This window comes from Acipenser ruthenus, chromosome 31, assembly GCF_902713425.1.
Source record: "Acipenser ruthenus chromosome 31, fAciRut3.2 maternal haplotype, whole genome shotgun sequence".
NCBI classification, from domain to species: domain Eukaryota; kingdom Metazoa; phylum Chordata; class Actinopteri; order Acipenseriformes; family Acipenseridae; genus Acipenser; species Acipenser ruthenus.
The window spans coordinates 9,237,306-9,256,697 of NC_081219.1; the positions used below are offsets into that span (position 1 = coordinate 9,237,306).

The window sequence follows — 19,392 nt, forward strand, 5'->3', positions numbered from 1 at the left end:
TGATATTTTTGTCACATGAAGCAGATACATATTATTATTATTATTATTATTATTATTATTATTATTATTATTATTATTATTATTATTATTATTATTATTAACAGAGTACCTGTATCTGCTATGCTTCTTGAAATCCACAAGGTAGTGTATGCGAGTCACAGCAGGTTCAGAAATGAAAATGCGTTGCTTTCAGTATTCATACTTGACTTATGACACAGTATAAACTGCCTTCTATCTTTCCAAATTTCAAGGCTCCAAGTGCTGTATATGTATCTGTGCTGAGAAATCTTCAATTCTGAAGCCAGTCATAAATGGACATTGTGCTGGAGCGGAATAATAGCTTGGTAGTAAAGTGTATTGGTCTGTCTCAGATCATACATGATTACTAACGTACAGTATGGATTAATGCAGACGTTTTGGCTTAATTATACTTGAAGAAAATAACACAAGCAAAGTATAATGGTTTTATGCTGACGCAGCAGGTGCATTAGAAATGTAAGCTGCAAGCAAACAGACAGCTGCTTTCGAAGAGAGGTCCTGCCTGGTTCGGGAGACTGAGGGTTTGTTTCATTAAGGAGGCTGTGTGTTCCAGTAGTTAAAGAAAAGGGCTTGTAACCAGGAGGTCCCCGGTTCAAATCCCACATCAGCCACTGACTCATTGTGTGACCCTGAGCAAGTCACTTAACCTCCTTGTGCTCCGTCTTTCGGGTGAGATGTAATTGTAAGTGACTCTGCAGCTGATGCATAGTTCACACACCCTAGTCTCTGTAAGTCGCCTTGGATAAAGGCGTCTGCTAAAAAAACAAATAATAATTTGTACTGTTACAGAGAAAAGCACTGCATGAAGGAAAAATGGCACAGATTTATTTTATTTTCACTTCATTTTTAATCTTAAGGTCAAAAATACTGACAGTGAAGAGTTGAGTGTACTGTTGGACATGTCAAAGGGCTGGGTGCTGCCAGTGCTTTCTTTGAAACAATAACGAATACTCACTGGTTCTCCTGGGTGTCCTGGAGATCCAGGGTGGCCTTTATGTCCCTGTAGGAAAAAAAGGACACACATATAAACTGATTTGTAGAAAGTGCATACAATACAAGAGAGGTCCTTGGTTTTTAGTGTTAGTCTGAAGACAGCCATGAGTTCCACACCTATACCATTCAGAACCCATTCAGAACCGATGTATCTGAATCAACAGAAGGACCAAGAACCTGTGGGAGTTGCTAGGCAACAGGAACAGTTTTTCTGTAGAAGACGTAGAGCAGTCTACTTTTACAGTGCTCATAAAAAAACAAGCATCTTTGGTTACTGAATTGAATAAATCTGTTGGTTAAAGCAGTATACATACATTTATACAATACATTTCTGAGAAATCAGTCTACTGTTACCACAAATATTTTCCAGTACCAGTTCCAGCTGGGTTTTCCCGTAAGCATTACCCCCACCCCCCAAGGTGTAGGTTTTGTTCATCGTCTCTTGAGGTTAACATTTGTCATGTTGGTTCTAACAATCTGATGTGAAATCAAAAGGCAAAAACATTGCAACAGCACAACTGTACTACTAGAAATGATACTGTTATCATTGTAAGCAGCAAGTCATTATAAAGCAATTATGCCAAAGCCAGGTTACCTGAAGTCTTTACCAGGTTACCTTATGAGCGTACAATGTAATCATTTATGCAGAACGAAGTAGGGCTGTGAATGAATTACCGTATACTAATCAAGAAAAAACAGGAGGAAGGTGAACTCATTTATAAATGACAGCGGTTGACCTTGTGTCATGTCTGGTTGCAGATTGGATTGTAGACTGCAGATGGGACCGGCACCCTTCCAGTTTAATATTGGAATGAGATGTTGTGTACAGCTCGGTTCACGGTGCAGATGGAAACACACCATTAACACTAGAACTACCGGAGCTGTCTTTGGCGCATCACAGTTTTTAAATGCATTTTTCTCCACTGAGGCACCTGTGCTTTTTTGACTTTTCCTAAATATATATATATTAAACATCTCAAAGCATCAGTAGACCCAGGGTTACAGAAACTTATGGAGATATAATACGGTCTACCTAGAACTACCGCAGCTGTCATTTTGACTGTCATAGTAAAAACAGTGGGTTTGGCTTTAGTGCTGCTGAACTTGAGAGCTTCATACTTGTTTTGAATAGCTACAGGAGACATTTTCAGACGTGATTTATCTATCAATAGCTGTAAAAATTATTAAATTAAAATGAATAGACCAATACAACGTAGGACTGCAGAGTCTTAGGCGTGGTTATATTGAAAAACAAACAGAAAAAAAGTTACTTAATAATAGTGTACCAAACCAGCTATTGCAAGACTGGAGATGGAAATTAGTGTTGAATAGCTAATAGAGTCAAAACTAAAAGAGGCACAAAATAGAGGCACAAAATAAAAGGGTAAACAGAAAACACTTGTATAAAACAGTCAAACAAACAAATCGCAGGCACTATTTTCTATTGCTCCACAGAGTGTTTACGCTCCAAATATCACAGGCAAGATGGGGGAACATCTGATTGACAAAGAAATTATGGGAAAATACAAGTGAGGAAATCAGAATTAAAGGTAAGCGCTATGTTTGGTATGTTAAAATAAACACGCTGTTTTGACTGCATTTAACACAGAACAGTTTCGTAGTGTGCGGCGCTGCAGTAGATTTAAAACGTAAAAAAGACTGCTGTGGTACTTCTAGGTATTTATGTTCGCCCGGTAGTTCTAGTGTTAAAGATGCAACATGTCATTGAAGGGGCCTCCCAGCTCCCATGGGTAGAGGAAATGAAGACTTGTTTGAAGTTTAGTCCAAAGTGCCATGGGTACATGACAGTGCCTTGGTATAGTCACCTCTGCAGTACTGTCACCTCCTATGAAGCCACGGGCATCATAGCACTGCAGCCCCACATTATTTCTAGACGGACACCCATCAAGTAATTTTACCACTGACCTCCAGGCTCAAAGACTCCAGACTTTATTTTTATGTAATAAATCTGATTTAAATGACTTTGGAAGTTAGATGAACCAATTTGGGAAAGCCCGACAGATTTCCTGAATGTGTGTGATTCACGGTTTAAATAAAATGCTTAGGAGGAACATTCCTGTATTGTCTAGGCCACCATCTCACACAGATTGTTTCCATGAGCCAAACCTGCCTTACAGCACAAATAGCAGAATCTATAGCCACAGCTCGGCTCTGCCAAGTCATAATACATTACACTGTCGACAGCAATCACTCTGATTACAGCAGAGGAGCCCAATTGGTTACAGCAGGAGAAGCAGTAACTACAGTCTGAGCAACTGAGCTGAATAAAAAGTTTCAATAAAAAGAACAAATGCCATTGCCCTTCATTTTAATAGAATATTTTGCTTGATTTATTAATGGTTTGTGGCAGGATGCCCCGCCCCTGTGCGTATTTTTGTATGTTGTATGTGGTGTGTATGTATTGGTGTACGGAGCGTGGGTTATCACGGATGATTTAAAATATATAGCTGTATTTAGGCACAGGGATTGCACAATCACTCCACGTGCAGATAAAGTATGTAATAGTATGTGAGCACAGGAATTGCACTAATTAGTTCACGTGCTGGGATTCAAGTGAATGATGAATTAGTAATTGAATCCGACACAGCTGTATATATAGATGCACGAATCTCTCAGGGTGGGGTGTTCAAGGCGAAAGAACGGGAGAGAGAAATTAAAACGATACTTGAGTGTTTAGTGCTCACCGTGTTTTGTCTATTTGCTTGGCCAACATGCTGTTTTGTTTGTTCTGTGTTTTGTTCAACTGTTTTATTTGTTTAATTATTAAACCGGCGCATCAGCGCATTTATTCATATCCCAGCACTGTTGTCTGTCCACTGTCTTCCAGGTCTGACATCACCATGTTCTGAATTGTGTTCCAGTTTTTGGCAACACTACCACCAACACTTTTTGTATTTAAATATTTTTCATACTGAACACACTAACCAAATGCACGTATATGCTTAGATTTCATTGCCTGCACATGTTAATAACAATGTGTTTGTGCACATATATATACATTCTATATATATACATTCTATATATATATATACATTCTATATATATATATATATATATATATATATATATATATATATATATATATATATATATATATATATATATATATATATATATATATATATATATGTATATATGCCGGTTTGTGATTTCAGCCCTCCAAAGGGTTATCCTCAAGCTAGTTCACTATCAATCAGTAAGCGTTGAAAGCAAACGCACACATGCAAACAGATATACAGTAATTAAGTCATGTGTCTTCATACTCCAATTGTTTCCTACAATTATTATGAACATACGTTATCTGTTGTATTGGTGGGCTGATTATATTCCTGTATATCATTATTAATACCATGCTTGCCAATGTTTAGTTGCAAAATTAATTGTAACTTTTCCTGAAATTATTTTTTTTCTCAGGACTTAGACCGAGCTGATACTTTCAACATGGGCTTATAAACCAAAATCCTTCTGTAATATTAAAGCTATATCTATCTATCCAGTGCTTGAAATGGAAAACAAATAGTGGAGGTGTCCAGCTCTCTCTCTCTGTCACCCTGTCCCGCTGTCTCTCTTTCCCTCTCTCCCTGCTCATCTCGTCTAACCACGACTTGATCTGGACCATTCAAAATAAATTCCCCCGCTCTGTTTTGCAATACACTCTAGGAGTTGCAGTTCTTTTGCAATGCACTCCTGGGAGTTGCAGTTCTTTTGCAATGCACTCTGGGAGTTGCAGTTCTTTTGCCATGCACTCCTGGGAGTTGCAGTTCTTTTGCCATGCACTCCTGGGAGTTGCAGTTCTTTTGCCATGCACTCCTGGGAGTTGCAGTTCTTTTGCAATGCACTCCTGGGAGTTGCAGTTCTTTTGCAATGCACTCCTGGGAGTTGCAGTTCTTTTGCAATGCACTCCTGGGAGTTGCAGTTCTTTTGCAATGCACTCCTGGGAGTTGCAGTTCTTTTGCAATGCACTCCTGGGAGTTGCAGTTCTTTTGCAATGCACTCCTGGGAGTTGCAGTCTGTGCTCTGCTGTGACGTACATCTTGCAGGTGCTGCTGGGACAACAAAGTAACAACTAGAAAGTCACATAAATGCAGCTGACAGTTTGGAAAAAGAAAATGTGCTACTCAAATGTTTTAAATTCAGAAGTGGCGGTACGTATTAAGAACAGCCGTCTTCTTAGTGTCAAACTGTATTAAGCAGTCGGACTATTTCACAACGTTCCTGATGACTAAGATTTTTTCTGATAATTTGCAGAAACATTCTGAATGTAATTTGTGAGACTCCCCCCCCACATCTGGGAAGCAGACAAAAAAGATTCTTAACAGCACTTTTTGGTTAATTTTTCCATTCACTGTTGGGTTTGTGGTCTGTAACCACAAATAAAGATGAACTTACATACAGCTGAAATTGTACTTTTTTTCCAAATTTTCATATATTTGAAAACTGTCAAAAGGAAGGCTTGTTTTTCTTGAAACTAAGGCAACGGAGTACTATCAACAAAGCAAGCACTCCAGGGTACAGAAGCAGAAACAGGAGGCTGCTGTAACGAACATAATGATCAGACACTGGGAACTTGACCTGTTCAATCACAGCTCGCCCGGCTTATTTTAATTTAGAGTGCCCAATTATTTTACCCCCGGATTTCTCCCCAATTTAGAAAAAAACCTATCTGAATTAATAATAGTATACACAGAATGACTCCATCTGTATTAACTCAGATAAACCACAAAGTTGTTTTACTTCCTGACAGTGCATTAAATAAAACTATAACCAAATAACTTACTGCACTTGGCAGTGATAAGTAAAAATGTGCACACAAAGCAATTCAGCACATTTCTCTATACTGTTGACCTAAAGCAAGGTTTTCCCCCAGATTTTGTTTCATGTCATACAAAGTTGCTAATTTTGCAGGCCATAACCTAATATGTGCAATTTTTACCTTGCGCATTGTGGTAGAGCAGAGGCTCTACCTGTGTGTGTAAGTGTGTGTGTGTGTGTGTGTGTGTGTGTGTGGATAAAGGTTTGACGGCCGGTGGCCATCTTGGTGAAGGCACAGCCTGCAACCACAATGGCCACCGTTTGCACAGCCACACGGTGGCTGATTGTTTGATTGAGAGTGAGTGGTAGAGTGTGGAGTGTGGAATGTGGCCAGGAGGTGGTTGATTGAATGATTCTTTGTCAATCTTCCCCTGGACACATGGTATAAAAAAAAAAGGAAGACAGGTTTGTTGTTTGAGAACGTGTAGCAGGAGAGGACAGGAAGGAAAAACACTGGGATAGCTGTAGCTTGGGTGTTTTGGGGTTTGTTTATTTTGGAGAGTTTTGTAGTGTTTTGTTTACATCTTTGATTTCTTTGTGTGTTAGTTGTAAATAAAAGTGCGCAAACTGAGCCAAAATATATACACTGACTGAGGGTTTCTTGGCGCACCCACATAAAAGCGGTGATAGACCCCTGGGCCATCCTGACAAGAGAGGATTTATCACAACATGTAACTCTGCAGTATACCGACAGAAAATATACATAAGTGCATTAACGGAATTCTTTATACCTTTGTATTACACATATCTGTTTATTATCCCACTATACTGCACTCATAGATATTTGCATATTTAATATCATATTTACCATGGGGCAGTCACTGACAAAGCAAAGCAATGTGGAATATGTGTAATGAGGCCAGTATAAAAATGACCACGAGGAGCATTCACTGGTAATCCCATCCCCTATACCTAGACCTAGACCTTTAGAAAGTTTTCTGTTTGAACTATCTGTTAGATAAACCCACAATATAGACTAGAAAATTCCAGCAGAACAGAAGAGAACTATGCAAAGTTTGATGAGCTATTCTGAAAGTCAGGAAAAGCATATCGAAATGGGAGATTGACTATAGGCTCTTATGTTTACACATCAGTGCTGGAAGGTGAAAACACGTGAACAGCAAGAAAAATAAATATTTAATCAGTTTACTTTGCTGGGAGACCTCCTCAGAATGAATCACGAAGTAGCTACTAGCATACTTTAGACTTGGTTGCCCGATGGTACTGTTGACAGTAACTTTAAGAGGGGAAAAAAGAATAGATTGTTGCGATTTCCTCTCTCTCTCTCCCACCCTATCATTTTCCCTCAGTCTTATATCGACGGGGAAGGTCAGAGGTGAGCCCAGTGTTTCTATGTCCGCTGACATGGGTAGGTTTGTCAAGGTGACACGTTTATGGTTTATTTGTTTTTGTACATCTAACACTCCAACTGTTCAGGGTTCTCCCATGGAGATTTGTATTGTATTGAACTGTGAATCTTATTGTAAACCACAACGAGTTTCAGACAGCTGGGGAATCTGCTGCTGCAGTACATGTCTGAAATTCTCATTAAAAGGGGTTACTGCTACACAAATTCATACCACATTGAAAAGTAATACTTTTTTTTTTTTTTTTAAGCAGACATGGTTTGGCAAGGTTCTGTAGGCCGAAACCCCAGTCCCCTGAAAGTGTAAAAAACACGCATTTCTATTCTGCTTTTTAAGCATTCCCCCCTTGATTTTTCCATTTGCAACTTTCCATGGAATATGAAAGGCTTGTTCCATGGAATATGTATGGCAAAATGTCATACCTGTTACAATATATAGTACAAAAGCCAGAATTCAAAAGCACTTGATCCAATAATAACTGTATACACTGGCACCAACATTTATAAAAATAAATATATTTACACACTATACCGCATATGAAAAGCATATGGTGGTTTGATTTGATAAAGAAAGCTGCTCTTCCTTTAACTCTTTGCTGAGCTTCAAAGCTGAGGTATCGCTGCTGGAATGGGCTGCACAGAGCTGACCGCAATTCCCATTTGTGTTCAAGAAGACGATTACCTCAGCAGATTTCTGAGGAATATGAATGATAGAATTGCTACACCATTGCTAACGAAATGTATTTGCAATCACCAAAAAAATGGTGCCTTCTACAGCAAAAAGTACCAAATGAACAAAAAGATCTGTGAATTATAAGGCGACTGAGATGTAAATCTATGCAATTAACGAAATTAGTTTAACAGTTTAAGAATAGACTTTACAGATTGACCTCAGGTTTCACAATAATCTTGGCCTACATAAAGTTATCTTCAGTATTGTAGTTTAAGATTAGTGCTAATTGGAGTCTGTGAAACCACCCTTAAAGATTGAGCCCTATGGTTTACTGCAAAATCAAGGTCTACTTATTTAAATTATACTGACGGCTGAATGCAAGTGTACATACCAACTCCACAGCAGCAAATTTACTTAAAAAAATGAAAATATTAACATGCTCATCCCTGAACTTTTCAAAATCATCCCCTGAAAAATAGCCAGGAATTGATGAATGAGAAAGCCCAAGCCTTCGTTTAACTGGATTTGACATGCTGTTCTCCATGGTCGAGGCAGCCCCCTCGTTCCAGGATATTCATGAACATGTGCACACAGTCATTTTTGGAACGCTGTTTTCCATCCAGGTGCTGAGAGAAACGCACCATTGGATTCACGTCAAGACTTTGGGCCCCTCTCAAGTAGAATCTGAATTCTATGTCTACATTTCTATGCCTTGTGACTTGGCAGAGTGTGTGTGTGGCACAGGGCACTGCCTTCTTAAAACAAGGGAAAGTAACCTGCTGACACACTGGCTACAAAACTGTCTCAAGAACATTCCAGCAACTGTGGATAGACTGGATACCAGAAAATACCATTTTGTCAGTCAAATCTAATACCATATACATTAAGACTGGAAAACAAGCCTGCAATATATATTATGGGTAGCCGGACATATGGTGAACTATGATACCATTGCTGACCATGATTGTTTCATGGCCACTCATGGTGTAACTAGGACTTGTTGAGTTTAACAGGGTTTGACTGTCATGCTGCAGTATATTCCAGGCATGGTCTGGCAGTGGCTAACCATGATACATTTGAGATGACCATGTTAATAGTTTATGGATGGTTTAGCTGCAAATTGTCCAAACATCCAAGCATTTACTGGATTTCTGGTTGGAAATAAAGTGTTTTTATTATTATTATTATTATTATTTATTTCTTAGCAGACGCCCTTATCCAGGGCGACTTACAATTGTTACAAGATATCACATTATACATTATTTCACATTATACAGATATCATATTATTTTACATACAATTACCCATTTTTACAGTTGGGTTTTTACTGGAGCAATCTAGGTAAAGTACCTTGCTCAAGGGTACAACAGCAGTGTCCCCCACTGGGGATTGAACCCACAACCCTCCGGTCAAGAGTCCAGAGCCCTAACCTCTACTCCACACTGCTGCCCGTTTTCTATTCAGTTATGGACCCTATTAATGAAGTGTATGCTTAGTGTTTGAAAATGTCATGCAAGTTTACAGAAACTTTTCAAAGAATAAAACGTCGAACTCTCTTAAAAAACAATCCAAGTTTGTTTTATATATATACAGTACTGTGCAAAAGTTTTAGGCAGGTGTGAAAAAATGCTGTAAAGTAAGAATGCTTTCAAAAATAGACATGTTAATAGTTTATATTTATCAATTAACAAAATGCAAAGTGAGTGAACAGAAGAAAAATCTACATCAAATCAATATTTGGTGTGACCACCCTTTGCCTTCAAAACAGCATCAATTCTTCTAGGTACACTTGCACACAGTTTTTGAAGGAACTCGGCAGGTAGGTTGGCCCAAACATCTTGGAGAACTAACCACAGTTCTTCTGTGGATTTAGGCAGCCTCAGTTGCTTCTCTCTCTTCATGTAATCCCAGACAGACTCGATGATGTTGAGATCAGGGCTCTGTGGGGGCCATACCATCACTTCCAGGACTCCTTGTTCTTCTTTACGCAGAAGATAGTTCTTAATGACTTTCGCTGTATGTTTGGGGTCGTTGTCATGCTGCAGAATAAATTTGGGGCCAATCAGATGCCTCCCTGATGGTATTGCATGATGGATAAGTATCTGCCTGTACTTCTCAGCATTGAGGAGACCATTAATTCTGACCAAATCCCCAACTCCATTTGCAGAAAGGCAGCCCCAAACTTGCAAGGAACCTCCACCATGCTTCACTGTTGCCTGCAGACACTCATTCGTGTACCGCTCTCCAGCCCTTTGGCGAACAAACTGCCTTCTGCTACAGCCAAATATTTCAAATTTTGACTCATCAGTCCAGAGCACCTGCTGCCATTTTTCTGCACCCCAGTTCCTGTGTTTTCATGCATAGTTGAGTCGCTTGGCCTTGTTTCCACGTCGGAGGTATGGCTTTTTGGCCGCAAGTCTTCCATGAAGGCCACTTCTGACCAGACTTCTCCGGACAGTAGATGGGTGTACCAGGGTCCCACTGTTTTCTGCCAATTCTGAGCTGATGGCACTGTTGGACATCTTCCGATTGCGAAGGGAAGTAAGCATGATGTGTCTTTCATCTGCTGCAGTAAGTTTCCTTGGCCGACCACTGCGTCTACAGTCCTCAACGTTGCCCGTTTCTTTGTGCTTCTTCAAAAGAGCTTGGACAGCACATCTGGAAACCCCTGTCTGCCTTGAAATTTCTGCCTGGGAGAGACCTTGCTGGTGCAGTATAACTACCTTGTGTCTTGTTGCTGTGCTCAGTCTTGCCATGGTGTATGACTTTTGACAGTAAACTGTCTTCAGCAACCTCACCTTGTTAGCTGAGTTTGGCTGTTCCTCACCCAGTTTTATTCCTCCTACACAGCTGTTTCTGTTCCAGTTAATGATTGTGTTTCAACATACATATTGAATTGATGATCATTAGCACCTGTTTGGTATAATTGTTTAATCATACACCTGACTATATGCCTACCAAATTCCTGACTTTGTGCAAGTGTACCTAGAAGAATTGATGCTGTTTTGAAGGCAAAGGGTGGTCACACCAAATATGGATTTGATTTAGATTTTTCTTCTGTTCACTCACTTTGCATTTAGTTAATTGATAAATATAATCTATTAACATGTCTATTTTTGAAAGCATTCTTACTTTACAGCATTTTTTCACACCTGCCTAAAACTTTTGCACAGTACTGTATATATATATAATATATATATATATATATATATATATATATATATATATATATATACACACACACACTACCGGTCAAAAGTTTTAGAACACCCCCATTTTTCCAGTTTTTATTGAAGTTTAAGCAGTTCAAGTCCAGTGAATAACCTGAAATGCTACAAAGGTAAGCGGTAAACTGACAGAGGTTAAAAAAAAAGTTTAGGTTACCAAAAACTGAGAAATAATGTACATTTCAGAGTTATACAAAAAGGCCTTTTTCAGGGAACAAGTAATGGGTTAACAACTTACAGCTGTTCTGCAGCAATGGAAGTAAATTAAGCCTTGAAAGTTGATGCTAACAATTCCTACAGGTGTCCCAACTTTTGTTGATTACTTACAAACCCTCTGTCTGTATAAAAGCAGTGTTGGAACAGACTGTGTTACTACACCCTCTTAAGCATTATTTGGACAGTATTGTACTGCAGGAAGTAGTATATTGCTCTCATAATGGCGAGAAAAAGGCAATTAACAAAGGAAGACAGACAGACCATTATAACCCTTAAAAGTGTAGGTCTTTCCTTTAGATAAATTGCAAAGAAAGCCAAGGTGTCAGTGAGTACAGTTTCCTACACCATCAAAAGGCACTTTGAAACTGGAGGAAACTCTGACAGGAAGAGGTCTGGCAGACCCAAAGCCACAACAGAATCAGAAGACAAGTTTCTGAGAGTCAACAGCTTGCGTGATAGGCGGCTCACAGGACAACAGCTTCAAGCACAGCTTAACACTGGTCGAAGTAAGCAAGTCTCAGTTTCAACTGTGAAGAGAAGACTTCGAGCTGCAGGTTTGACAGGTCGAGTGGCAGTAAGAAAGCCATTGCTAAGATGGCAAAATAAGAAAAAGAGGCTTGCCTGGGCCATGAAGCACCGCCAGTGGACTACTGAAGACTGGAAGAAGGTCTTATGGACCGATGAATCAAAATTTGAAATCTTCGGTTCATCACGCAGGGTTTTTGTACGCCGTCGAGTAGGCAAAAGGATGGTTCCTCGGTGTGTGACACCAACTGTCAAACATGGAGGAGGAAGCGTGATGGTCCGGGGCTCTTTTGCTGGATCCAGAGTCGGCGACTTGCACAGAGTGAGTGGCACCCTGAACCAAAACTGCTACCACAGCATTTTGCAGCGCCATGCAATACGCTCTGGTATACGCCTAGTTGGTCAGGGGCTCACCCTACAGCAAGATAATGACCCAAAACATACCTCCAGGCTATGTCAGAACTACCTTAGAAGAAAAGAACAAGACGGTAGGCTTCAAATCATGGAATGGCCAGCACAGTCTCCAGACTTAAACCCCATCGAGCTAGTTTGGGATGAACTGGACAGAAGGGTGAAAGCAAAGCAACCTACAAGTGCAACACATTTGTGGGAACTTCTGCAACAGTGCTGGGAAGAACTTTCCGAACAATATTTGATTTCCATTGTAGAAAGAATGCCACGAGTGTGTTCGGCTGTTATATCTACAAAAGGGGCTACTTTGATGAGTCAAAAATTTAGATTAAATTTTGTTAAACAAAACTATTCCATGATTTCTTTTTTATCTCCAATTGTTTATTTGTTCTATGCTTTAATTTCAGAGTACACTGAGACATTAAACTGCGTAAATTTCAATAAAAACTGGAAAAATTGAGGTGTTCTAAAACTTTTGACCGGTAGTGTATATAGCTCTGGAAAAAATTAAGAGACCACTGCAAAATTATCAGTTTCTCTGGTTTTACTATTTATAGGTATGTGTTTGGGTAAAATGAACATTTTTGTTTTATTCTATAAACTACTGACAACATTTCGCCCAAATTCCAAATAAAAATATTGTCATTTAGAGCATTTATTTGCAGAAAATGACAACTGGTCAAAATAACAAAAAAGATGCAGTGTTGTCAGACCTCGAATAATGCAAAGAAAATAAGTTCATATTCATTTATAAACAACACAATACTAATGTTTTAACTTAGGAAGAGTTCAGAAATCAATATTTGGTGGAATAACCCTGATTTTCAAGCACAGCTTTCATGCGTCTTGGCATGCTCTCCACCAGTCTTTCACATTGATGTTGGGTGACTTTATGCCACTCCTGGCGCAAAAATTCAAGCAGCTCGGCTTTGTTTGATGGCTTGTGACCATCCATCTTCCTCATGATCACATTCCAGAGGTTTTCAATGGGGTTCAGGTCTGGAGATTGGGCTGGCCATGACAGGGTCTTGATCTGGTGGTCCTCCATCCACACCTTGATTGACCTGGCTGTGTGGCATGGAACATTGTCCTGCTGGAAAAACCAATCTTCAGAGTTGGGGAACATTGTCAGAGCAGAAGGAAGCAAGTTTTCTTCCAGGACAACCTTGTACTTGGCTTGATTCATGCCAAAGCTGCCCGATTCCAGCCTTGCTGAAGCACCCCCAGATCATCACCGATCCTCCACCACATTTCACAGTGGGTGCGAGACACTGTGGCTTGTAGGCCTCTCAAGGTCTCAGTCTAACCATTAGACGACCAGGTGTTGGGCAAAGCTGAAAATTGGACTCATCTGGGGGTGCTTCAGCAAGGCTGGAATCGGGCAGATTTGTCTTTGTGAAGGACGCATGAATCAAGCCAAGTACAAGGTTGTCCTGGAAGAAAACTTGCTTCCTTCTGCTCTGACAATGTTCCCCAACTCTGAGGATTGGTTTTTCCAGCAGGACAATGCTCCATGCCACACAGCCAGGTCAATCAAGGTGTGGATGGAGGACCACCAGATCAAGACCCTGTCATGGCCAGCCCAATCTCCAGACCTGAACCCCATTGAAAACCTCTGGAATGTGATCATGAGGAAGATGGATGGTCACAAGCCATCAAACAAAGCCGAGCTGCTTGAATTTTTGCGCCAGGAGTGGCATAAAGTCACCCAACATCAATGTGAAAGACTGGTGGAGAGCATGCCAAGACGCATGAAAGCTGTGCTTGAAAATCAGGGTTATTCCACCAAATATTGATTTCTGAACTCTTCCTAAGTTAAAACATTAGTATTGTGTTGTTTATAAATGAATATGAACTTATTTTCTTTGCATTATTCGAGGTCTGACAACACTGCATCTTTTTTGTTATTTTGACCAGTTGTCATTTTCTGCAAATAAATGCTCTAAATGACAATATTTTTATTTGGAATTTGGGCGAAATGTTGTCAGTAGTTTATAGAATAAAACAAAAATGTTCATTTTACCCAAACACATACCTATAAATAGTAAAACCAGAGAAACTGATAATTTTGCAGTGGTCTCTTAATTTTTTCCAGAGCTGTATATATATATATATATATATATATATATATATATATATATATATATATATATATATATATATATTTCTCAAACAAAGAATTTTAGGAAAAATCTTTTGTAGTAAATGTTTTTGCCTTTGTGTGTATGGTGGTGGTAATATCCTTCAATTGGGCTGTTTTTCCTCTAATGACACAGGAAACTTAGTTCCAATACATGTTAAATGGATTCCATAGCATACCAAGATATTGGCCAATCATTTTAAACCCTCTGCTACAAAACCTGGTTTGAAGCACAACTGGACATTCCAACACAACAGCAATCCAAAGCACACATCAAAATCTACTTCAGAATGGTTGAAGAAGAATAAAATCAAGGTTCTGGAATGGCCTAGTCAAAGTCCCGATCTAAATCTGATTGAGAATCTTTGGTATGATTTGAAGAAGGCTGTGCACAAGAGAAGTCCTCGGAATTTAAAGACAGGCAGAATTTTAGTATCACTAAAACAAAGACATGAGCGCTCGTTGCGGTTTTAATTTAATAATGGGTTTAAATAAAACGTGAGCTAGAATTATATGAACATTATCCAATTATTGTGACAATTATCCCTCTGTACTCACAATCCACCAGCTCTACTGAACTTGATTATTATTATTATTATTATTTATTTCTTAGCAGACGCCCTTATCCAGGGCGACTTACAATCATAAGCAAATACAAATACATTTCAAGTGTAATACATTGCATACAGCATACCCAGCTCTATCCAGTTCTAAAATTGACTCATCTGAGATTTTCTTCATATATTAGGACTTAATTTGTTATGTTCTTTGCAGCAGTCTTTGATTATTGTTATGTCTGCATTTATGAATGTATACGGCTTCTTCCAGACTATTTTTGAGTCACCTCCTTTTCATGACATTTCTTACACATTTTCAGCTGCTGGTAAACCGGTATTTGGCCAAGCATATGGCGTAGCAGTTAGCGTAGGTGCATGTGGATTGTGAGGGCAGAGGTTCAGTATCCCACTGGGGTTGACTTAGCCTAGCCACAACTCTGGAGCGAGAAGTCTGGAACTGGCAGCATGTCTGTGTGGAGGCGAGGTAATTCTTTAATCATTAGAAACAACGTAATCAGAGTCTGGCACTCAGAGACAGAGAGAGAGGGAGAGAGAGACAGAGAGAGAGACAGAGAGAGAGACAGAGAGAGAGTATTTTTGAAAATGTAATTGGCGGTCATTAAAAGCGAGTGGAAATGGAGCTGGCTATAGTTGGGCAAGGACCTCAGTTGACCAAATATTCAAATGTATATTAAAAAACTGACTGTTTTGTCATCTACATTTTCCAAATATTAAATGTATTACCTGATCAATGATTAATTATTTTGTGTTCTGTATGAATATGAGCTGTTGCTTCTGCTTGCATCATTATTTGCTATGCTTATGCTTCAGTACTCCAGCAAGAATTTCTTCTGAAAAAGACTGGAGCCTTGAGGGGGTCTTCACAAAAAAAAAAAAAGGGTAAATAAATAACAACCTACGTATGACTTATTCCTTCATTAGTTTGTGGCAATGTGCCCCGCCCCTGTGTGCATTTCTGTGTTGTATGTTGCGTGTGCTGTGTTAATGTTGGTGTATAGAGATGGCTGCACGGGATATAAATGGGTGTGTGCAGCACGAGTTATTTAAAATGTATAGCTGTATTTAGGCACGGGATTGCACATCACTTCACGTGCATTTAAAGTATATAATATGTGAGCACGAGGTTGCACATAATTAATTCACGTGCTGGGATTCAAGTGAATAATTAATTAGTAATTGAATCCCAGCACAACAGTATATATAGATGCACGTTTTACTCACTCGGGGTTGTGTGTTCAGTGAGTGGAGAACGGGTGTGGAGAAGGAGGTAAAATAAAAGATAACAAAAAGAATAATAATAACTGTTTGACTCACCGTGTTTGTTTGTCTGTCCGTTCACCGTTTAAGTGTTAGTCCGTTTTGTTTGTCTATTTATTTTGGCGTAAAGTGCCGTGTCCTGTCTTCTGTTTGTTTAAACCTTTTATTTATAATAAACCGCGCAACAGCGCTTTCATCATTTCACCTCATCTGTCCTGTCTCTGTGTATTCATTTCCTGGATCTGATGGCACCACTCAGCCAGCCGTGTGACAGTGGGTTATCAAGCCTATTGCTTAAAGCCATATTTGGGGTTTTATTAAAACCATTTTTCATGATAACCTCTCTCCAACAACAGAATGCAATATGGCCGGACTGTGTTTTTTGTTGTGTACAGTAAATTATGAAAAAGCAAGACGACATCCTTTTGAGTAGCATTGCTGCGGAGGAAATGTAAGGCTAGAAAGCCAGCAAGATCAAACTTAAAGCTGATTTTTTTTTTTTTTTTATAATATGTAAAAAGGTTATTAAACACAATTCAAGCATATTACGACCCTCCTAAAACTGCTGACATTCTCTTAACACTGGGTTTTTTCTTTTCTTTTTTTAACATAAAAACAACACAGTCATTATTCATTTCAAACCTTCAATCAAAAGACGCTGATCTGATGTAATTCCAGTGTAATGTAATGCAATGTTATGTAATGCAATTTGTCAACTCCACTGTAACAGAATTTGAAGAAACTCTCAATATAAACAGCGTTTTTGGAGACCAGACTTGTGCCATTACATAATTGCTTTTTATAGCAAGTCAGCAGTTAAGACATCTGGCATAATAACACAACCCCCTTCTCTGTAAAGGGTCCAAGGGGGCTAGCAAAGCACAGACCAACATGTGCGATTAACACATTGCTGGGTTAATAACAAAGACAGGAAATGCATTACATTTAGAGAATCATTCATTTAAATGTAGTATGGCAGCTATGTTCTATTGGAGCTAATGCTTTCTCCTAGAGATTGCCTAGGAGTCAGTTACAGGCTTTGTCTTCTTTTTGGCCAGAGACCATTTATGGACTAACTCTCTGGTTCGGTGCCAGATGTAATTTACGTTGTTTCTCCAAGCATTTTTCCATCAGCTTTTAATATTTTCTTACCAAAGGCATTTAATATAAAACATGTGGGCACATCTAGCCTGCCAAGTGATTTAGACTTAAACTGTACATGTTTTATGAATAATGAAGCTAAATGATAAACACTTATTACTATACGGATGCTTTCTGGAAAGCAGGAGAATGCAGATATTATAGTATGGTATTGATGAAATATGTTTCTCGATTCTGGCACTGCGAAAGTGCTTTTACATCTTTCAGCTGCAGCGTTATTCGTACCACCATTCCACACTAAAACGTTTATCGGCCACAACAAAGAAACTTTTTACTGTACTGAACTACAAGTGAATTCCCTTGTTCATATAAACAATGGAGCTTGGTGGAAATATGCCGGCAGAGATCTGGCACCCGTCTGGATGTGTAATAGGTAAGGGAGCAAGGCAGATCTCAGATGTGTGAACAGGCTGAATGATACATCTTCCAATCCCCGGCGGGATCCTCCGCTTTTATTGAAAACAGACAAAGACAAGCAACTGCTCTAATGAAGGAAAGAAAAGTCAAGCCTCGCTCAGCAAAAAATAATTCCTGGCAGGTGCCGTTGCTCTAACCACTGAAACGATAAAGAGCCGACTTTGAAGCAGAAATTAAAGTCTTTATCAAAGATGGCAGCAAACAGAACACCATGCCAGTCAATATAAGGGTCTAACGCAACATCAAGATCATACACCTCACTTACAAACATTTTAAGGGCAAATCGATTCATTGTTCATTCAAAATGTTAAACATTCTCACTTAACCTGCTGACATTCAACTTCCTGCCTGATCTTCCTTGTTCAAAATTATTACAGCATAATAGATTAATTTAAAATGACTTCCTACCCCCCTACGGCTCAACTTACTGCCTGTAGGTATTGTGATACACAAAAGCTGGTTTGTGCCAGCCATAGAATTTCTGTCAGTGTAGAGCTTCCCTTGCATGAGAGAAACACTGATGGAAAAATAAGTGAATGTCTGTAAATCAAGTGCTTTGATTGGTCAAGAGGGATTTAAATGTTGCTACAGCTTTAATGTAAAACTAATGGTGGTTTGAATATCTGATGAGTGATGTCAGCCATTTTATTAAGAAAACTGTACAATAGCGCTTATTACTGCCAGCACTTAATAAAATCTCATGTTTGAAAGCGGTATATCTGGTCCTTGTTATACTGTTTTGCAAGACAGTGTAATTGAAGTTGTACTGAGTAATCTTGATCATTAGCCATACTCAGAAGAACTGTTAGGTTGTACAGTTCCCCCATACATTATGTGGGGTGGGGACTTTTCTCTGCTTTTGTTTTAAAATGAAAACCCAACTACTGACATGAAACACTGGTCTCAGTGTATTACTGGCTGTGCTGAGATCTAAGCCCAGGCTCTACATGCTCTTGGGCAGTCACTCCAACCGCTAGAGCAATCTGCCTCCTAATTGACGTGGGCTGTTCCAGAATGTCTCAAACTGACTGTTTTTTTGCGCCTACCTTTCGACCACTTTCTCCAGGCAAACCAGATGAGCCCACTCGCCCATGGTCTCCCTAGAATAAAAAAACAAGCACATGATTTAAATGTATGGCATTGTATATTAGTACATTTGCAAAACTGCTACCGCTACTACAACTGCTAATATCTCATAAACCTGTTCTGCTTCCAACTGTACATTTCCTGGGTTATGGAAACTAATGACACCCTTCTCTTTGACCTGTGACCGAAGTTGGATGCCATGTTAGGGTCTTGAGACGCTTCGAGATACTGCATTGGCTTCATACTCGGTATGCTGTATGCAGTTATTCTCTGTCAAGTTTGATCGTGGGTACCGTGCAAGAAAAATGAACCCTTTTTTTATAAAATGCTTCCATTACTAGTGTTGCCCTGCAAAAACTGCCCCCTTCTTTGTAGATGGCTAGAAGTTATGCAGACACCACCTCATAGCATCTTTATTGTTGGTACACAGCTGAATAATATGATTCACTCAATAAAGTTTTATTACAGAC

General features: G+C 39.3%; 1 protein-coding gene across 3 annotated transcripts in view; it reads right to left on the reverse strand.

Moving 5' to 3' along the window:
- LOC117396881 (collagen alpha-1(XXVII) chain B) overlaps positions 1–19,392 on the reverse strand; it is a 155,717-nt gene that overhangs the window by 86,214 nt on the left and 50,111 nt on the right. For all 3 annotated transcript variants that reach the window (XM_059005748.1, XM_059005745.1, XM_059005747.1), the window contains 2 exons: positions 18,883–18,936; positions 995–1,039 (listed from right to left, as the gene is read on the reverse strand). In XM_059005748.1, the coding sequence (XP_058861731.1) occupies positions 995–1,039; positions 18,883–18,936 (99 nt within the window). The remainder of the gene's footprint in view (positions 1–994; positions 1,040–18,882; positions 18,937–19,392) is intronic.